Here is a 23,061-nt window from a genome sequence, read left to right on the forward strand (position 1 = left end):
CTTGCTATAACTCTACCTGCTACAGAATAACAACAAAAACAACAACAACAATAACTACAACAACAATGTTTCAGTTAAAAGTTGGAAATTTATTACTGATGCCGCCAAGGCTGGTTCTTTTTTCACATGCCACAAAAATGTATGATAAATATATTTCTTTTGATAAATTAATGACTTTGATAATCAGGTAGTTCCAAAAACTATCTTTACGTTAAAATGATATTAAGTGATTTTTCAAACTGAAAATAAATAACAGAAACTATGAATATTTGGTCCAAGACTATCGTGAAGTTGTATGACCATCAATTCTACGATCACTAAATGAAAACTTTTGAAATTAAGTCCCACGTGAGTAAATCAATGTTCATTACATTTAATAAAGAACCTTAACTTTATTTTTGCACAACACTATTTTAAAGCTCTGAATAACTGTCGTATTTATCAAACCATTTGGCTATTCACCAATTCTTGCTTTGATTTTAGCATATTTCCACGTTAATTTTACAAACAAAAAAAACTGTTACTTTGTAATCACTAAAAAATTAAAAATATTTACTTGACCCTATTGCTTTAGAAGAATGAATAAAACAAGTGAATTTTGGAATAAAGCTTTGAGGATTCCATGCTCGCAGGTGAAATTAAAAATTAAAAATTGCAGTTATTCCGAAACGGAAAGAATAATTAATATTTACAACAAAAAATACGTAGAACAATTTTTTTATCAGTATTTATCTTATTTTCTGCACACAAGGTAAATGAGAAATAGTGTTCCCTCCGGCAACTTGCGTATACAGATGAAGGTAAGCGCGATGGGAGATCGACAAGGTCAGCTATTGTCTACGGGTATCATCAACCAGCTCGTGTATGTCTCTATCCCTTTGTTCCACGTAACAAAGAAAAACTGAGTAAGAAGCTTACACTCGGGGCGCAATTCTTGCCCTCAATAAGCCAAGAAAATAAAGCATACAACTTTCTTTTGTTCTGGATGTGTTTCGGTGGTAATTTTTGGGGAAAAATATTTTTTGTCGTAATAAACTAAATTATTAGACAATGTTTCTTTTTTTCACTCATTTTTTCATCAAGGATTACTTTATATAATCGTAGAATTAAGTAAAATATGTGGTTAATTTAGTATTGCGTGCATCGTAGAATTAAAATGAAGTCGATATAAGTAGGCTCTGAGCCGAGAGTACATTAAAACTTTTTAATGAGTGATGAATTTTAATCAGGTAAAGTTGCTGAGCTCAAAATTCTTCCTCGTACACGTGTTACAAAGTATTTTAATAACTTTGGATTTCACTAAATCCAACGAAAATCAGTTCCGACTACGTAAAGCTCCGTACCCGAGATGAGCAAAAAGACATGGACGAAAGGAGGGAGGAGTCGGCTGAAAACAAAGGGAAAAAAGAGTGAGCGAGCGGTGTAAGAGGGTCTTGTGTACACGCTCTCCTTGAGAAAGACAAACGCGAGTGAGGAGAAAAAAAGAGGAGGGTGAAGAGGTTGGAGGCGCAAAACAGCGCATGGAGGCAGACTTGGTGCTGAAATTTGAAGCGAGAGGCACGGGGAGGGGGGGGTGATTTTTATGTATACGTACAAACACGATAAAAGAAAAAGAGGGATGAAAATGCAAGAAAACCAAAAGGTGGAGAGTCGTAAGGATACAGGGCTGGAGAGTAAAAAGAATGCGAGAAAGTGAGTTGGACACGGGGGCCGTCCGGCCGTGGATTATTGATGCGAATCACTGATGGGCGTGCGAGTGCCAGTAACCACGTGTTGGTTTGGACGGTGTACCGATATACACTCGAGATATATACATAGATTCGTTCGTGTATGTTTTTAAGGTCCATCAAAAGGGAAAAGAATAAAAATTTTACTGTTATTACAAAGGTGAGGCGTAAAACAAAAGAAGCCGTTCAACGTGTTCTCGGCGGGTTGTAATTTTTCGGGCACGTGATGGAGGGACTGCTACTGGCTTCAGTTTGGGTGAATGGAAATTCTGCTCTATTATTTTTGTATTCGTCTCTCTTATTTTTTTTATTTGTTATTGACTGCTCTTTACAGATGTTTCGTTATTCAAGAGCGAAACGGCAGCCCACCCCCATCACTAAATTGGATTCAGTTTTTCATATCGGCGTTCCCGTTCGTTGGTATATTTGTTTGTTTGTTTATTTTTTTTTTTCTGATTGCTCGTTGTGTCACTAGTAATGGATCCTGGTTACAGTACTGAATTTTTTAGCCTTTTTTTTACGTATAATTGACACCGTGCGATGAAACCTTTTTGGGGCGCGTATTTTTTGACGTGTCTTTATGTGTCAAACGTGCACGAGAATTACATGGCTGAAAGTGGCTCTACTGGAGCCAAACGCGCCGATAACCGTATGAATAATTCAATGGATATACGTGCGCACGCATTCAAAAAATCAATGCCTTCATTTGCGCCACGTTGCTCGTCGATTTGCGTACACGCGAGAACGAGCTTGTTATAAAAATACACGTTTTTCACTGAAAAAGCGCATTTGAGATTACCCCATTTGCAATGGCACGCGTTAGGACAGCTGTATCTCCTAAGCCCTTACATAAACGTTCAGTAACGTGACTGAAATAAGTGATACTACGAAAACTATAAATGATGAGATCTTAAAAAATTGCGAAGTGAAGTTTTTTTAAAACATATTGTCAAATAAAACGTCAAGGTATGCTATTTCAATAAATTTGAAAAGCTGTTTGATCGAACAAGAACAATGACATGTATCAATGTGTTACATCTCTGACAATTTTAGTTAATACCGTGCGATAATTTATTACTTTAGTAATTTCGTAAAAATGTTAATCTTTACATCATTAACCAACTCAAAACGTCTTGTTTCAAAGATAGTTGCCACAATGACATGTCGTAATTTATTTTTCATGTTTATTAAATCCTGTCAATAGAAAACTGTAATTGTTAAAAAATTTATTGTTTCGCTCTTTAATATTCAACGTTTATCATTATACTTTTAAGAAAATTATCACCTTTGATGACTGTACACTTTTGAGAAGTTGAACAAAATAAAAAAAATTTAAAACACTTGCATCCTCTGATAATATTTATGGAGTGAAATTCTGATGTTTGGTTAAAATGTCACAGAAAACCCATTTGATTTCATTAAATAAAGTAAACTCTACCAAAAGCGCAAAGCTCGTGCAATTTTACGCCTAGATGACAATATTAAAGCCTCAAAAAATTTAATCGTAACGACTGATTAGAATAGCCATGATTTTCCTGATTCTCATCACACCATACGGCAAACAAAATAAGAAAATTTGAACATATCAGTATAAAACTTTATTCGAAACATCCAAATAGCTGTACAACCACAGTTTTTTACGAAACAACCCAAGTATCCTGCCACTCCATACCAAGCTGAATCCATTGATTTACCAAGAAACTCCCAAGAACATGTCCAAAAAGCTACGTAGCTCGATCTGGAAACCAGAAAAATTTCTGCCGCACTCTGAAATGGGATCATTCCCAACCCACTCCCTGATCGGCAGGACTTGATTTTTCAGCCCCACCCCCCGCATATGCATTGGTATTCCGACCGCTCGGCTACCACTACCTTCCGATGTGCTGTCGTGGAACTCCAATCTTTAACTTTTAGTCGAATGAAAATATGTTTTTCTCTAAAAACGACACGAAATATCAAAATCAGTGGGTAACGTTTCGGCCCCCAAAATCCCTGTGGTCAAAAGTCCCAAGTGGCGCAGTGGTGCAACGGTAACGCCTTTCAAGACGCACGCACGCAAACTCCTTCAATACTCCCGAGATCGGACACGCACATGGAGCTTTCGCCCAACGAGAAACGAGAGGAAAAAAAAGGGGAGCAGCAGAGCAGAGGGGCAGTATAACACTGTGAGGCTGCGCACACTCACCAACCGGCAAACAGACACTCACACCCCACACATACCTGGAGGTGGCGGCAGCACCACTCTAAACCAGGAAAGGAGAGGGGAGGGGGGGGTAGTGACTGCATGCTCGAGCTCGCGGCGCTCGCGCAAAACTAGTCCCTCGGCTATCCCCGACGCGAGCGGAGCGCCTACCATCAGCCAGCCCAACGATCCAGTTCTTCGCCTCACCTGCGTCCTCCCTTCTTCCATCCCTCCCTTCTCCTCCTCTTCGGTTCCTCATGCCACCCGACCGGCTGAAATTAGAGAGCCGATCCTCTGCCGATCTCTCCCCCCCCCCTTTGACCCGCTCGGACCATCGATAAGCGGGCACTCAGCCTCGAGACATTGAATTCGAGGTGCTCCTTGGGGACGTTTATCAGATCGTTGGCCGGACGGAGCAAACAGCGCATCCGAGCCAGTGCGTCCCTCAGGGGACCCGCGCGCCACGAGATCGGGACCGGCTGACCGATCGTTGACTCTTACTACTGAAACGCGTGGGTATATTAGTGCCGCGTTTGGGAATGCCAACGAATGGTCTGACGAGTCCATCGGGTGTTGAGTGCTGTACAGTGCTACTATAATTGGAGCTCGAGAGATGGAAGTGCTCAGCCCTGTTGCTGCGTGGAAATGCAGCGAGTAAAGATGAAAAGGAAAAAATCGCCACGACACCTGTAATCGACTCGGACGCTCTGAGAAAGCGATCATGAGGCCGTCTGGTGTATCGGTAACGCTGGCTCTGGCGAAATAAGAAGGAGAAAGATTGACGTGACGCGGGCCCTTTTCCTTCGTCTCTTGGGGGCTGGGAGAAAAAAAGGGGGGAAGGAGTGGGATGCGCGTGGGAGGCCACGACGAGGGTTACATTAGCACCCAAGAGCTAAGCTAAGGAGAGACCAAGGTTGACGGTTTGAAGGAAACGAGATAAAACACCGTAACGCTCGAGAGGATCAGACGAGCTATGTTTCTCGAGAATTCTTTGCTTGGTTGTGACGGTTCTCCCATGCTGCGGGTGTGATCAGATCGGCATAGCTTGTTGTTGTGGGTAGTGCTGGTGTGATAAAAAAACCGAGAGTATCGCGAGTGTTTCGTGTGTAAAAAGAAATGCTGGCCTAGTGAAGTGTGACTGACGGTGTGTATACGTAGTGATTGTTTGCGAGTCGATTGATGAGCCAAGGAAGGTGGTGCGAGGATGACGACAAGCTGCACATGGCACGGGTGAGGAGCCGCCTTGAAGCATGAGAGCAGTGATGTCTGCCTACTGTCGTTGCGTCCTCGTCTGTCTTATGATTTATTTTGGTGAGAAAGTGGTTTGTTTTTTTCTAGGGGCTTGGGATATTGGTGGCAACTTGATTATTACGGATTAGCTGACGTAAGTGTGCCGAGGTGGGTTTATTTACGACACTGCCGAGATACTATCCATCCGAGCAGCGGTGCGCGAGCTCGGAAAGTTTGCTTTATGCATGCAAATTGTCCGATAGGCCGGGAGGGAAGATGAATGCGGACTTTTATGCGGCAATTTAAGTTGGACGCGGTATTTTCGGGGCAGCCCGGGGTGTCCATCGCGAGCGAGAAAGCTATTGCTTATCGTTCCCGAGCACGGCTATGCTAATTTGAGCGAGAAAATTCTAATGGCTCCACTCTTGTGTGGCCACAAAATACAAGCTGTTGTTATGCGCCGCACGAATAAAAGTACGTACGCGAGTATTCCGCACTGGGAATCGGGTATTTCCCAGCTTTCTGGGGGTGTGGGTTTCGGCTCGCATGCAAATAGCGTGATTACGCTCTCTACTCTTTGAGCGCGAGCTGTGAAAAAGAGAGCTTTTTTAATTGGCCCCAGAAGAGGAGGCAAGTTTTTTGGGGTGGCTGACCGAAAACTGATGTTTCTACTTAATTTGCTGAGTGAGAAAATTTTGATGAAACTTTGGTGTAGGATTTATACTTATCAGGTATTTCAAGTGTTGAGTTTTTTTTTGTTGAAATTGCATGGCTGAGCCATAATAGATGATGGATTGGTTTAACTTGGTTCAGACGAAATTTGGGGTGTCGCATTTTAAAAAAAATTTGAGTTGCTTTTGGATACCATCTTTAACATTTTTTTACATACATGGAAAATTTGTTCTAGTTGAATGATAAAAGTAACCTTAACTGTATGTATAAAACGTTTAATCAACTTAAATATACGACTTTTTACGTACGAATTTAAGCTCATAATATTGTTGCCAATGAGGTTTTTTTTAAATATCATTAGTAATGTTTAAAAGTTTTTAAAAATCTGTTTGCTAAAGATACAATTTTTATAGTCTTAATCGAGGAAAAATCCATGCTATCCAACTACATTTTCTTTTCTCCCGCAGTAATGCAAGACAAGTATATCGTGCATATACTTGTAGTGAGCATGATATTTTAACGTCTGACTGAATACTGATGTTTTCCCTCACACGTTGAGAATACATTTTATTCCTAACGAAAGCTTTTAGCTGCATTTTCATTTTTCCCACAGCGTGAAACAACTTCCTAGAAACGATATTCCGATTCAAGCGTAAAGTCTGAGTAAGGCTGGATATTTTTATTTTCTCGTTCACGCAGCCCTAGATTCCACGTAAATCACACAAAGTAGTTTTCACTCAAATTAAAACTTCTACATTTGAATGTGTTGATACAACCAAACAATTTTCAAGGAACACCGCAAATTTTTATAATCATGCAACAGCTAGAATATATGCTGTCTGTCAATGTACCAGAATTTTTTTTAGTTTGTTGTTTAGTTACAGTATTATTTTCAAAATAGTTGATTGAAATTTTTTTCATGGACACTTATTGTTATAGCATATATTATCATGAATAATCATTATTGAGTATAAGTATTTTGGATTACACCCATATAATTTCTAAACACTACGCAGAAACACTTACGATAATTGTGAGAAAAAATAAATTTTATACGATTTTGTTGAAACTTGTTCGAGATGCCCGTATTTAAAACGTTCGTGAAATTTACAGAAAAAGATCTTGATTCATAAGTCAGGTTTCTTACTATTTTTACCATTTGAACCCACCAACAAAAGTTATAAGATCAATGTCTTGTCATTTTGATAACGTAATAAATGAAAGTTATTTTAGTGAGACTTGACATAGTATCATCACCACAAAAGCAAAACAGACATGAAAGGTAGACTAGTAGTTTGAAATAAAAAGACGTATTTTTATTACTACCTTGAAATTATTTTCAAAAATTATCAACGTTAGCTTATAATTTTTTAGATTTTAGATTTTACTAAAAATTCCATTACCTTTTATAATAGGTGGGTTTAACGAACATTTGATACAAATTTTAACAAAACGTAGGTTAAAAAAAAACTTGATGAGCAGTTTCTTGAAAGTAATAAGCCACACCGTAGAACTATTTATTAGCTATCATGTCTTACTTATTGAAGGTCTCTTAAAGCTAACATAAAATTGTCCCACGTGATCAGAATGTCTATACGTCATTCCTTATTTATATGAGCCAAATTCCTTAAAAAGAAAAGCATAGTCCAACACAGTCGAACAGCAGTAAACCACACCATCTCCTAATTAAGGGACGTGGGATGACAAAAAAAGTGATGTCGATAACGAATTCCAATTTTCTGGAGCCAGTCCAAAGCTTTATCTTTCGAAAGGCAAAACTGAAATGAAACTGTTTCCACAGTTTAATCAACTTCTCATCCTTAAAGTTTGAGGGAAAAATTTCCTCAGTATACACGATCCTCACAGGAGAAAATTGACTTTCATAACTGAGTGAACAGAGAAAGGTGGAGGCCGAGGTGGGGAATTCATCTTGATGTTACTCATTTAGCAGCTGGAAAGCGAGCCAATCGATCAAACTTTAAATTCCAAGTTAAGAAAACGTCAGAAAAGTTTAAGTAGAAAGAAAAAAAGTAGAGGAAAGAGATCGGAATCAGTTGCTCCACGCATCCCCTCGAGCTTGAGATTTTCAGCATCAGTGAATTCATCGGCTTACGTTGAAGAGCTCCAACTGTCTTCCCAGCCCCCTCTTTGTCAATTATTCGGAAACTCGCAAACTCACAAGTTTGGATGAGACATTAGGCCAATAATTAGATGGCATCCTGGGGGTCGTATCATAGTACTCTGGAGAAGCCGTAACTTTATCGCACATATTTGGTAATTAAAATTTGATCAGAGAGACCTAAAAGTTACGCTGTTTGATATAAATTAATCAATTACTGTGAATTATGACTGCACCGTTTGATAAACATTTCAATGAATATCGATATGGAGGAGTATCGTTTAAGGAGACTCTGCGTCTGTTTGAATGTTGAACCACAGTATCTGGACTTAAGTAAATATGTTTTTTTAATAACCTGTGTATACTTTAGAAAAACTGAACTACGCCACGAAGTCATTAGAAATGTACAAAAAGCTCTCTCTACCCAATTTTGATTCAATACGTACCTTTCAATACTTATATTACCAATTAAAAATCAGTGCAATTGATAAGCACAGAACGTTCGAGGTGTTTGTTTAATTATTGACGATACATTGGAATGTACGCGTTGGATCAAAAATTCACTAAAAGCTTTTTACCCTCAGTTTAGTAGAACTGTTTTTTGAGATGTATTTTGGAGCATTTTGTATGAAGAATCAAAATTGCACACACCTGCTCTCACAATCCCAGGATAGGTTTTCGAATAAAACTATTGCAAAAATAATAACAGAGTTAAAGTTTTTAAAACTGCTTTTATAAAGAGTAGTTTATCTTTAGACCTTACGTAAAAGTAAAATTAAAATTAGAGTAAATAAGTAAGTAACAGTAAAACACTCTGAGGAGCATGATTTTTGGAACATTAGAAGAAATTATTAAAGTGAACATCCTAATTTTACAAGGTGGCTTCTAATAATTTTTATCATTAAAAATTTTTGAGATCTGAAAATTTATACACGTATTTTTAAGATAATTAAAACCAAAGCTATATTGGTAAAATTGAATCATTGAAAAATCACAGATGTATTTTTTGAGTTTTTAGGTCACAAGTCTTTCTAAACTATTACAAACGTTTTTTGATGCTTTACGAAATCAGCTTATCCCAGGGTTATATTGGTGTTTTTTTTTTTACGTAAATCGATTCACTGACTATCTTTTAAGTACTTAAGACTAAAAATAATATTGTGGTCAGTCTGTTGACATACATGTATAAGTATGTATGTATAAGTGCAGAGTATTTTTTAATACAGTCACTATACGTATTAACAATAGGTCTATTACGATTATTACCGTTCAAAAATTATTCCATAAATCAAAGGCACTTAACCATCACGTAGCAAAATCTCATAACACAACGTTATCCTACAATGCGAGGTACTGCAAGATTTTTCCATCAATGCGATGGATTGTTTTCCAATACTGCATGGCACGAAAACACCACACGCAAAACAGAGGAAAAATAGAGAAAAGAAAAGTGGCCGTAAAAAACGCGATAAAATATCACGGAAAAATTTAACGGCATTACAAAAATCGGTTTGATGGGAAAAGTGTGCCCGTTGCTATCCTCGTTATTTTTGTCCACCAATTAAAGCCTCTTCGTATTTACATAAGGTGTGCCAGAAAAAAATTTTTATTCTTTTTTTTATTTTTTAGTAGCTAGAAAAATCGTAAGACTACAACAAAATGTATATTTTACGAGCCAAAAAAAATTCAGTTTCTCCGACACACGTCATTCCGAATCGTCCAATGGATCTGGCATTCGCGAACTTTGGCGACGAGAGCTCGCTAACAAGATCCGGGAAACGCGTGCAAAGACTGAAAAACGAGTTGCGAAACTGCGGAATCCGATAAATAAGGGAAAAACAAAATGCGGGCAGGGAGCACACGATTGCGCCAACCGACAATGCGCAATCAAACTTGGTTCGACAAAAAAAAACGAAGGTGGAACGAGAGAGAGTGAAAAGAAAGAAGAATTCTAGCTCGTCTTTTTTGCGAGCGCCGAGCAGATAGCACTCGAGAGCCGCGTTCCGGTGCTCGCATACGTGTACGGGGTGCGGTCGCAGCAAGGTACGTTGCCCAGGACACGTCGCGTCGTAAATTAATGCCGGCAAAACACTGCTCTCCCACCAACGCACACATGCACCATACATCCAACTCGGAGAGCATCGATCAAAAAACAATAACGCGCGCGCGGAAAAACACGAGTCCAATACCCCTTTCCCCGATCGACCGACAACGAGACATCCCCGCGTCCAGTTGTCGTCGTGCATGTTGAAAAAAAAGGGGCATCCATTGTCGCGCCTTTGACTCTCGTCGGGGCGAGCTTGTACCTCACCGGGGAGCCTTTCAAGGGAAAATAAAGGGAGATGAAAGAGCGCGTGTACACGTGAGCCGTCCTGTGCGTGATATCATTGACCTGAAAGCCGATCTCGCGATGAATATGGCCGCGTTGAAAAGAAAGCTGCGTCAAACGATCCACCCCCCCCCCCAACGTCATAGCGCATTATTCTATTTAATCATTGCAGTGTGTGTATGTGTGTGATGCCTTTTTTCTGTCCCACCCTCCTCTGCGCTGCTTTTCTCATTTAATTATGTCCTCTGCGCGAGCCTCCGACAGTGTAAAGAGAACCGAGCGTGCGAGGTATCGCACCAAAGCGGACTTTTTCGAGTTCTTTGCGCAGTTGTACGGCGATTAAAAGTTTCGAGTCGGCCTTTCAGTGCGGGCTACCCGCGGTCCCGTGTGTATACATATACATGTACATAGTGGAAGAAGGGGAAGAGGGAGCGATAACGATGAATAATTGCGCAACAGCTGTAGGAATCGTGGTTTTTACCCCGGCAATAACAGACCGATTGGCTCGTTATCTATCGGGAAAACGAGTGGGAGCGCTGCCAGGAAAATTCTTAAACTCCCCCAGACCCCTTCGATGGCTTCTCGATCGGCGCGTGGGGTGGCTTAAAGAGCGTTATTTCGACAGAGTGCTGGGTGAAACTTTTTGCTTTGAAGAGTGGCGTGTTTTTTACTTTTTGTTTCGTTGTAAGGGTACGAGTTCTCTGGAGCAACTGTTCCACGTGCCTTTGGAAAATTCCTGGATTCCTTTGCCCCCCGCCCGAAGAACCACGCGCCGGATTTTTGCCCCAACGATGTTGTTAGGCGCAGTAGATAAAAACAAGCCAAACGCCAGTGCGAGCCGAAGGATCAGGATCCTAGTTTGGAGCGTCCAAGCGAATTGTCGGGAATGTAGAGAAGTGATGAGTACCTCTCGAGTTGTAAACAGCGCCAGATCTTGCCAAGATAGCGACCCTTCGTTCTTTATTCCTTTTTTTTTTTTTTTTTTTTTTCCTTCTTGCGTTATCAACCTTTTCGCAGCAACGCCTCTCCAAGGAGTCGTATCTCTGGGCTGGTTTACTGCCACGCCGAGGATTACTCTTGCCTACCGCGTTCCCTCGTTTCTTACGCAACGTAAAATATGAGGAGGTATTGGTATTGCCGCGTTGGGAAATGAAATTACTCCGAAGAGCGAGTCTGCTTTTATCCGAATAGCGGAGGCATGGGAAGCTGAGGCTTATATTTTCAGGACGTAAAAGTAAAATTCGTGTGTGTGAGCAATAGGTCGTCGTCAGCGTCACAGGTAGAGAGGGGATTCGGCTTGTGATGTGGTAAGTGTTACTTTTAAGCTTTTTTAAAAATACTTTATGAGCTTTCAAAGGGATAACTGGAGTCGGATGAATTTTTAATGATGTGAAATAGAATCGAGACAGAAAATAAAGTCTTGTTTTACTACTATCAAAAAGGATATATACATATATACAGGGATATTCTTAAGCACTTGAGAAGCGGGGACCAGCGTGTAGATCAGCTTCCCCTGAGTCAAAATCCATTTACAGAATAATTTTTTAACAATTATTCATCAAGTAAATGGATTTACAAAAGTGCTCAATTTCAGCGTGTTTAGAACGCCAATTTCAATGGCGCGGGCCGCCATGAAGTGCAGTGTCATCGATCGCAACAACATAGCAACAAACCTCTAGGTCGGTAAACAAAGTCTGAATAGATCCCCTAGGGGCAGGAGATGGCGCTCAAATGTGATTAAAATAGTAAAAACGTGTAGCTATAAAATTATTAGAAGGAGATGAAGGGCTGAGTATCAGAAACGTAAAAACAAATAAATAAGCGTACGAAAAGGTTATTTAGTTAACCAGAGATATTATTGTGAGATCATTCTACATACGATGAAATTGACAATGACGATGAAGATGATGATGATAATGATAAAGATAATAAACATGATAATTAATGTAATATAAGAAAGAAGATACAATTGTAAACAACATTAATAATAATAATAAATACTTATCATAAATACAAATGTTTAACTTAAGCGGCTATCAGGTGGAACTTGGGCCGCACTTGGGTACTACTTGAACAGTGGCGCTTGGGCGGTACTTGGGCGGCACTTGGGCCGTACTTTGGCGGTACTTTGTCGGCACTTGGGCAGAATTTGAGCAGCGGCACTTGGGCGGTACTTGGGTGATTATATTGGACAGTTTTTCAATCTGTGGAACGATAACATGGGAAACAGTAGACTCTTTTTAGGGTGAAATTTTTAACAAAATAGTATCTTGACAGTATAGGTTTTTATACGCATTTTCATAAAATGTCATCATAAATGTACTATTTTGGCTTGCACCGTGTATATTTAAATGGTGGGGAGAAAAGAGCACCGACTGCTAGCAACTTTACTTTTCATGCGGCTCCATGAGTTTTCATAAAATTACTTACACATGAAGGTCCTCTTAATTATGAGGTAAAACTGTGGGTAGTACTTTAGAGGTGCAGTTGGAAGACAAAATCGATATAGGTATTTCGAATTTTTCGATAACTTTTTGTTCGAGTGAGTCAAAATATTAGGATGGTTAAAAAATATATTTTTTTAGATAGTATGTTTCGTTATTTATCTGTGATTGAACCCCTAGGGTAAAATTTTCTATTAAAAATCCGTAGAATTTTTTGGTCAACAGAGGTCACCAAAAACTCGGTTTTTTTGCAAAAATCCTTGAGCTGCCTTTACAACATTGTCTAACATTCTCTCACCTATACTAGTTTGTTTGATATCATAGAGAAATCGATTAAGAGATTGCAGGACCTAGTGTCTTAAATTTATTAGTATTATCATTGGAAAAATAAAGGCTATACTCTAATTCAACGGAGAGTCTTATGATGTATAATTTTCCCTTTCCCGCACCAAGCCTTCCTCGATAGGTCCATTGACTGCACGTCTATTAACTCGCTCTTAGTTATAATGGACTCAAAACGTATGTACACAAAAAGGCATTAGAGTTTGAAAAAAAAATGTTTTTGAATTTGAAGCTCTTTTACAAGGAGTGTTTTTTTCAGAATGAATGAATATACGAGTACACTTTTTCAACTTTTTAATCTCTGCCCTTTCGTGAATAAGTGCGAAACACGACTTTAATTATCCCAAATGATTGTCATACAAGGACTATACGGTTACTCTAACACCAACAACGTCCTCTCACTATAGATTTTTACTCACTCACGTTAATTACCAAGTTTTCCACTGTAACCTTTTTATCAGACGTAATTTCCACTCAACGAAATAGTAATCGAGTCTCGATGGATCAATAAAGGTTATTAAAAATGTCCCCGCCATTAGAGAAACCCAAAAAAGTCCATTAGCTCTAAAATCAAATCTCAAACAACACAGTCCTCTCTCATCCCTCGATTTTCCAAGCTCTGGAGTCGCAAAAAAAAAAAGGAGGATGCAAAAAAATCACGGCACAATTTTCAGCTGCATTTCACTGGTCCTCGACTGTGGTACTAGCAGGTGGCGCTCGTGGGTAGTGGTTATACGTGGCCGCGAGTAATTAACGGCCGGCTATTACTATCGACGGCTAACAGTCGTGTGATTAACGGGACCCCTGGCCTCACCATCAAAGCTGCTCGTACGATTTTCCAACGTGAGCGTGTGCGTGTGCAAGCGCAGGGGGGGGGGAGGTTAGAAATATCAGTTCCAAATAACCTACGAGAGTATGGCTGAAAAAAAAATTTCCTCGATGAAAACTTATTTTTTACCCCTTTTTACATCCTTGGCGCAGCGATTGGTAGTTGAGCAGTGGGAAATTTTTTTTTCCCTCCTGAATAAAAAAAAAGTTGAAAGCTAACCGGTGCATGATGGGTTGCTTCAACTCGTTAGAGAGTTTTTCGATTTTGGAACTGACCCACAGGAGGATGTGGGTCGCTAACTAGGTCACCAAATAGAGAAGCTCGCCATTTCTGAAAATTTCGGCGATTTTCCACATATCGAAACTTGTGGCGTCAATTTTCAAATCAAGTCAGCCAAAACGATTCGGGCCTCCAATAACATGCTCCATATTCTACATCGCATCAAAGGCCCACTCTCAGTTACTGTGTATGTACACATTGATGCGTCAATAAATTTCATGAAGCTCGAGAACAATTCATAAATCTCGTCAACCGTGGTGCAAAACAGTAGTCTAAATCCCTGCCGTCCCCACACTAATTGATTACACTCCTCACTGTCTGAGCAAAAGTTCCACGAATGGCTCTCGAAAACAAAACTCGGCCACGCTAGGGAGCAAAGTTACAGCTCGTCTCAATGAAGTTTGGAACGAAGCCTCGCAAACGCATCTCCCGCTGCTCGCTCGTGCGAATTACACATACAGGCCGGAGATAATCGGGACCCCCCATGAATGCCACCCACCTACAGGCACTTCCCCCCTGAGTATATAAAATATTCAAGAGCCTCACGCACACTTTTGCCCTGCTACTAAAGATCCTCCATTAAATTTTCGGCTCCTCCGTTTATTCTCTCTTTCGTCCATCCCTTTTTCGTTCAAGCGATTTAATATTAAACGATCCTCTGTTTGCACCGTCTACTCGTCGAGTACAGGTGCGTTTCTGTCGCTCGATTTTAATTTTCCGCTATTAATGCACCCATGTAAAAACGACTTTGCTACGAAATATCTGCTATTTGTTTAATGACACGCTTCCCTCTATACACTACCGCGGCATAATTCGTTTTCAAGAATGCAAACGTAGCAAGGAAAAAGGCAAATGGTTTGCGGTTTTTAACGAATGAGCTCTCGGTAATGGTAATTCAAGCGAGATAATGTACAGCCCTCGCACGTTCACTCCATTTATACTCACCGCATCCGCTATAAGCGAGACGCGACCCCCCACATAACAAAGGGAGTAAACGTAACCACGATTCGTGAGAATTTTTAATACATCCCAGCATTGGAGGGGATGAGGGTATTGTACACCCTGAGGCACATAGTTTGTGGGACTACTTTTACAAAGAGCACGTACAGAGATTATCCAAAATAGCGTTGGGCTGCGCTATCTTGTGGTCATTAAAAAAAAATTTTAAAGTCATTCAAACTCTATCAAAGACTTCAAAAGTTTAAAAAAGACTTTTGAGTACACAGCCCCTCGCAAAATAAACAATAAGTCATTGTGATGGTACGGATGAAGAAACTCAATTCTGCATCATTCGTGACGAAGGTAGAAACAAAAAGACAAGAACGGCAATGATGAATCGTCGTACGCACGATACGGCACATATATATCGCGAACTGCCCGCAATTAATAGCAGATTCCGTCACTCGAGTCATTATCCCGTACGCTATCGAAACGAGCTGCCTTGACCGAAAACGTCCACCCACGCACGGACAATTTTCAAATAACGCCTGGTATCAGCTACTGCGATAAGCAACGACACGCCGATAGATGGAAACAGAGTGAATTAATATCCGTGAAATGACACCTCCCCCGTGGCGCTGATTTGCCAATACGCGCACGGGCTTTTGGGATTTATATCGTGCGAAGGGTACAGGTTTTGCGATAAGCCCCATCCCTCGCAGCATCACACGTTCATTTGTCTTTCATCAGGAACGATGGCACATGCTACCTCCCGGCAAACACACATCTACGGTTGCCTCCGTAGATATTTACTGGAGGGTTTAACTATAGGCTGTTGCATGTGGGGTGGTGATTAAGTGATATGTATGGCTTGTAATGCGTATGGGTGCGTAGGAGATCAGAAAGAGTAAAATGCGAGTGGAATGGCGTCGATGTGGGCCAATTTCCACGTTTATGACTCTCGTCATGGATGAAAACGCGCTGGGCCCATGTATGTGTGCGTTATCGTGAAATTGGCCCTAACGAAGGAGGGCTCGTTTATCGCGAGACTCCCGTCGGTATGGAATCCAACAATCTGCGAGCACTGATCATCAACCTGATTGCCTTCGATACGTATACTATGGATAGGTTGATGGTTTTCCTTTATGTTGTTGTTGCAGTTTTGATGCAATTGCAGTTACTTGAGTCTTCCTGTAGGCCGTTTCATGATACTTTGTTAGATACATCATCACTTTTGCCTGAATAATCAATGGTATGGTTTGCCTATGGTACGACGAAAACATGAGAATCCTGACAAGTTTATGGCATGGGTAAAGAGGATCCATAGCTAGCACTGTTGGAATCTATTTAAAATGGGTAAAAAAAAGTTTTAATTATGGTATTTATTATTAGTCTTCTTTACTGCTTTCAGTTGCTAAAAATTACAAGTAATAAATACCAGAGCCTATTTATAACGCAAAGTTATTTCTTTGTTCTTGAGCTTATATGTGTGGTAATTAGACGCAGATATTAATACCACCGTAATTACACGAAAGCATTGGAAGATATATTTGTACGTATATACATCTATGACGATTCAAACATCTCCAAGTAGTTCCTAGTGGAGTTTACAACACGTAAGTTACCATTCATTTACTATTCACGTAAAGATAGAGATAACTATGACTCTCCCTTTCCTACATTTACTTTAACTATAGCTCATAGCCTGGGGACGAAAGAATAACAGAAGGTGAGCTTTCATTTTTAGTAAAAAGTGCCACCTTTTTACGACCAAATTGAAATTTGCGCCTCTTTTGAAATCAATGCTATAAAAGGCGCTAACTCATAAGTTATATCCATAGGTATGAAGACTTAAAAACACAAAACCATTAGAAAAAACTTTATTTAAACGTTTTACTGTATTATATTTAAATTTAAGAAAGAGTCATTTGCCCCCAGTGAAGAATGTCCCCACCAAATCACTCTTAAAAGTTTTGTCACGTCTAGCACAATTTTCCAATAAAAAGAACAAGACGCTCAAAGCACAGTACAGTCTGATTCTAGGGTACTATCAACACACATCCCAACCATGTCTTCAAAAATATTTGTGTGTTTTCTATTATTTGTCAGCCTCGATTGCGTTGTATCGTTAAAAATGAAATCCAACCCATTGAATGATAAGGTAAGATAAACTGTTGACTTACCACAAATACATAATTAGTAAATGTTTGGCGTTTCCTTTCTCATGTTACATAAATTTACCAAAATGCTAATTTTTATTTATTTTTTATTATGATTTTTGATTTTTTTTTTGTCACAGGATAAAAAAGCTTTGGCATTATTGGTAACATTATTGACACAATTTGAAAGCAGATTTGCATCAAACTGCGAACTACTGAAAAAGAATATATACTCGGATATAGAAAAAATATCCAAATCTCAACATCCATACTCGCAGTATCCTTTTATTGACGAAATGCACTTACTGCTAAAATCTGCATTAAAGGCAGAAGAAAAGACTATTAAAGAATTCAGTATACTTCATATAATTTACAAAGATTTCGAGAATAAAAACGACGATGAGCAAGTGAACATCCAACAGAGAATTAACGTTTTCAAGACAAAGATAGAAGATTCTGTCACCAACGTTTTTATGATATATCGAGATATAGATAACAAAGTAAAAGCTGAGATCACTCGAAAACATCTAGCTTGATCGGTCCCAAAATGACAAAGTTGTTAAATTAGTTGCCAGCTTATTTCTACTGCATGTATAATCGTATTCAAATTTGTTCCCAATTATTAAAACCCAATAAAGAGATGAACATAAACATTGACTTTTTGGTATCTGCCACACTCCATGTTTATAATTGCGGCAACTCAGCAGAACTTGTTGGATTGAGGCAATAACTCACGACACATGTTATTGCACACACAGAAAAGGTTTTATTCAGAATTACGAGTTTAATGATGATTCATAACACAAAGAGTGCGACAGTATTTTTTTTGTCACACTTTATCTATTGGACTAACAGTCGTTTAAGCAATGATTTCTTTACAAAGAAAAATGTACGGCAGCTAGTACAGACGAAATAATTATAGAGAAAAATTTAAATTGTCGAAAACTCACGATATCATAATAATGTAAATATTCTATTGTTATAAATGTTGTATGGTTATATTCGTCAACGATGCCAAGGTGCAGAAAAGATAACAGAAAAACTTTTTTTTCTCATTTGCCTACTGAAGACTCATTGCTCTTATATTCATTACACAATTGATTCTTGTATTAATACCATTAACTCCGATCCAAATAAAAACTGCATCGTATGTGTAGTTACCGACAGATTTTTTGTAATTGCAATGTGAATACTTGGTTCAAAATCTATAAATAATAAACTACTGGCTTCAAAAGCCGGAAAGTTTTTAAACTTCTTATTATAACGTTGATTCACACGATCGCGCCAATTCATTAGAAAATAAAGAGAACACATATGGAGTAAAAACACTGTCACATAAACCATGTATTGTAATAAATATTAAAAAAAATTTTGGTAGATGTTGAACGTTCCATCCGCAAATACAGTATCAATAGAGGACAGCAGTTGTAGGATAATTATAGCTGATGATAAGATAAAATGATGTGCTCAATACTATTATTGGTAAAGGTAAATAGTGCATTTCTATGTTTAAACATTGAATTTCGAGTTCAATGTCCACTTGTAATTTTCCAATAACTAATCTTATCATTTTCCATTATTAGTCTGTACTATTAAATGCACCGAGAACCAATTTGACTATGCTTTCTCACGAGACAAATTATTATTTTTAGGCATGACTGATACTCAGGAGTGCCTTATATTTTTGCCAGGGCAAAAAGTGTAAGTACTTTTAAAACTTATTGTTTTTGTGTAAAAAAAGTTTTGGTACAAAAAAAATTGCGATCGCGGACCTCAGCGGCAGGGGTGTATGTATGTATGTATGGGCGTAATCAAGTTTTTTGATTAACTCATGCAGTTTTTGTCGGATTGGGCTGAAATTTGATAAATAGCTTCGTCTTTTATGTATTACGTGATGGTTGAAAATCCGTAAGATTTTCTCTTATAAAAAAAAAATGGCAGTCGTTCTAATATGGTACTTTCAGTGAAAAAAAAAAAGTAGCTTTTTGGCTATGACTTCATAAAGTGATTTTTTTCAGGTTTGCTGTGAAAGACAAAGTTGTAGCTTTACTTGAAATACAGCTTTTTCATAATTAAAATTTTCGTCTAGGATGTAACCCAAACGTTCTGTGAGCCATAAAGTGCTCAAAAATCGCAAAAACGTAGTTTTTCCCTATCTAAATTATTTGTTTTCTACTTTAAATTATGATATTAAATGTAAAAGTTGTAGATCTTATTAGAATACAACTTTTTTGTGCAAAACATCTTTACCTTGAATGTAACGCACACGTTCTATGAACCGAAAAGTGTTCGTAAAATAAATAAAAAGTCGTTTTCCCCCATCCAACTTTTTTGTTTTGCACTTGAGATAATACATTTTTCCGCCTTCTAACCTCAAAATAGCACCTTCACCGCTTGATTTTGGGTTCTCAGGCGGAAAAATAGTATACAAAACTCGTTCGAAAAGGCTTCTTTACGAACCGAGAGGTTTACGGCACGAGCTGAAGGCGAGAGATTAAAGGTTTAATGTATCAAATCAGTTCACTGAAGTTAATTAAAAGTTTATGGCCGGCGCAGATAAGATAAAATCTGATTGCACAATCGTGTTCAGAGAGATTGATTTTATAAGGAACTATGATTATCTCAATTCTGACAAAAATCAAAAATATGACATATTATGGTCGGAAAAAACTAGCTGGAATCATTTAGTTGTCAAGATTTAATGATATCTATTCAAATCGGAAACTATTGTCTACTTTTTCTACAAATGCTTATCTGAATCAGTCATATAGCGAGTACAAAGAAGATTAAGTATAAAATCTAAAATCATTAGCCACGTCAGTATAAATGATTATAGCACCTGATATTTCTGGAAACTACATGCCAACTTGTTATATTATATTTCTTTTTTATAGCAGGTAGTACGAGATCTTTTTAATTTTTAATGTAAGATTTAATGAGAGATTCATCCTGATATACATATATATATATATATATATATATATATATATATGTACACGTTATCAAATAAATTTCTTCTAATTTAAATGATAAATAGAGTAGCAGCAAGCTTTTAACTAACTGATGATAAACCACGATATCATAATTTTCCTAAGTCTAGCCATTCTGAATTGAGATTTTCTGAGAATTTCATAAGAAACGGTCTGAGGAACTTTAAAAAATATTTAGAGTATAGCATGCGGCTCAAAAAAGATTGAGAAACACGCTAGCTAAGTCTGCCTAACATTTAAGGATTTAAGAGATTGGATCATTTTATCTTTTTTAAAAGAACTTTCTACTCTACTACAGTTATGTATTTTATTAATTAAAACAATATGGTTTGTATAAATTTTACAAAATCCAAGTATTACTGTTTCATATGATATATGATAAAACCTGTGAACAAAGATTTTACAGAAATATTTACTTAAACTTCTCCAAATTTTAGATTTAATTTATTGTAACAACTAATGATTGACCTAAGAGTTCTTATAGCATGTAAAGAAAGATACTTTATAGACACTGTAGGGTATTTGTTATTCTTTAAATCCATTTTTTTAACTCCTGTCCCTCGAAAACTTACCTCTACGTCTTAAAGTGGGATCATTCTCTCTAAATAACTCATAATTTTTAGAGATACTTTGAAAATAGAAATGAAATAAAAAGTGCTACAACAAAAATCCTATCCTTATAATATTAATTGTGACTGAATTAGAATCAATTAAAAATAAATTTCCCCTTTGAGTTCAGAGTTAATTTATTTTTGCCAATGAGTGCTGATAAGGCTAATTTTACACTTAATCTCTTACTGAATAGGAAAATTGAGAATTTTTTCGGCCTCCGCTAAAAATAATTGGTCAATTGTATTTCAAAGGAGCCATATGAGCAAATCCTAGAAACTTTTTTTTTGTCCATGACAAAATATTTGATCACTCGTTTGATCAAATCACTATTTTCTACCCTCTCTTTCAGTTTAGTTGTATTGTATGGATATTATTATACATTAAAAAATCATTCTACAGGTATTCGATGGATTTAATTATTTAAGTGGATAATTTAAAAGTAAAAAAGTGTCAAAAACGCTAAATTTTAGATTTACCTTTGCTAAATTCTTTTTTTTTTTTGGTATGCTATAACTTTTTAAACAACTATAATGATTTTGAAGTATCTATTTATATTTTTTCACGTTTGGAGCATTTTTTAAATCGTCATTAATAATATTTTCCATTAAACTACACTTCAAAATAAAATAATTAGTGCACTGGAATAAAAAGTGCTTACAAGTAATTGTCTAAATGTTATAGTTCCATCTCGATTTACTCAAACGATTATGTAAAACTAAGATAACAACTTGTTTCAAAAAAAAAAAAATGTTAAGAGACTTTTTCTTCTTGAAATAAGCCAAATCTTACGAACAAAAATTTTCTGAGGCTAAATTAAAAAAAAAAATTTTCTTACCTCCGCCGTTTTTGAGAGGCTAGTGATGTGCTCTTGATAGGAAAAATAGGATTCGCCACATAAGCGCCACCGCACCGCGGCTACCTAACACCGCAAAATAGCATCAGAGATAATGACATTTATCATACGGGAACTACCATTTTTGTTTAAACTATTGCTTATAACCTTTGGTGCACTCAATATGGAAAAATGAACATACGTTAATTTAATTACAAACTTAATGACAAGACTTTACACCAAATTTCAATGAGAATGCTCTGAGATGTAGAGACATTTTTATGCCTTAAATTTAAAAGTCTCAGGGATTTGCTCATGTAGACATACACTAGAAAGGTAGAAACGTAAAAAAAGCTTAGTAATAAAAAAATGAATTACAAAATTAGACAACAATACAACAGGCTCTGTTTAAGCAGGTACGTCGTTATCAAAGGCTTAACATACTCTGAGCAAAGATTTGTAGACTTACAGTTAATAAAATACTTAAAAAATATCCAGGCGATAGCTCAGTAAATATTGTTTAAAAGATGAGGATGGTTTGTTAAGTGAAGAATGGACTAATTAGCAATCGTAAATGTTGGAAAAAAATTAATTATTTTCTTCACCCTAAAATAAATAAAATCTTAAAGCAGCCTTATCATCCCCCTCTTTTGACAAAACTTTTAGATAACAAAATGTACATCTCAGTAAGTGGCGGCAATGAATTTTAGGGTTCCATAGCCACAGAAATTGTATTACAAAAATAATGAGCATCTGATTGTTGGAGCCAAAAAGTTTTCTATCTCTACATAGTACTTACAAAATGATAATGTAAGTAATTGTCCAACATTACAACCAGAGACGCTATTTACCTGGGTAGGGCTGAACAAGCATCGCCCTGTCCAGAGACTGACTCAACTTATTAAAATTTGAAAAAAAAATGTAAAAGCATATCACAACGTGTCAAAACTAATTACTTTCGTTGCCTTTCTTCTTATTTTCAGCTATTCAATACTAATAGAAACAAATACGAGAACCTAAGTACAGAACGACATGTGTTTTTATCTTTTGGCTATATTATTACGTGAAATAGAGAGTAAAATAGCCACTAATGCCACAGCTAACGGTCGCATGCATTAAAAAATGTGTCTGTATCTTTTACGATTTAATCCTATTCAAATGGTTTTAAACAGAGCCTGCCATTTGCAATCGGCCTTACCTTCCAAATATATAAATATATGAGTTGTCACTGCAAAGCAAAGTGTGTAATTTTATCCTATTGAAATGTGTACTTTTCTGTAACACTTTTTACTCACTTTAACATGCTCAATTTTACACTTTATGAGTGTCTATTTATCATTTGCATACCTACTTGAAAGTGTTGTTTCAACCTTTTT

At 37.5% G+C, this 23,061-nt stretch overlaps 1 protein-coding gene across 1 annotated transcript in view; it reads left to right on the plus strand.

The window, feature by feature from the left end:
• The first annotated feature begins 4,770 nt into the window (after positions 1–4,770).
• LOC106645580 (defective proboscis extension response 8) overlaps positions 4,771–23,061 on the plus strand; it is a 72,901-nt gene continuing 54,610 nt past the window's right edge. Inside the window, exon 1 of the mRNA XM_014361469.3 lies at positions 4,771–5,220. Within this exon, the coding sequence (XP_014216955.3) occupies positions 5,160–5,220 (61 nt within the window). The 5' untranslated portion in view covers positions 4,771–5,159. The remainder of the gene's footprint in view (positions 5,221–23,061) is intronic.

Source organism: Copidosoma floridanum, unplaced genomic scaffold (assembly GCF_036245765.1).
Source record: "Copidosoma floridanum isolate Cflo_tuat_1 unplaced genomic scaffold, Cflo_Japanese_pri ptg000001l, whole genome shotgun sequence".
NCBI classification, from domain to species: domain Eukaryota; kingdom Metazoa; phylum Arthropoda; class Insecta; order Hymenoptera; family Encyrtidae; genus Copidosoma; species Copidosoma floridanum.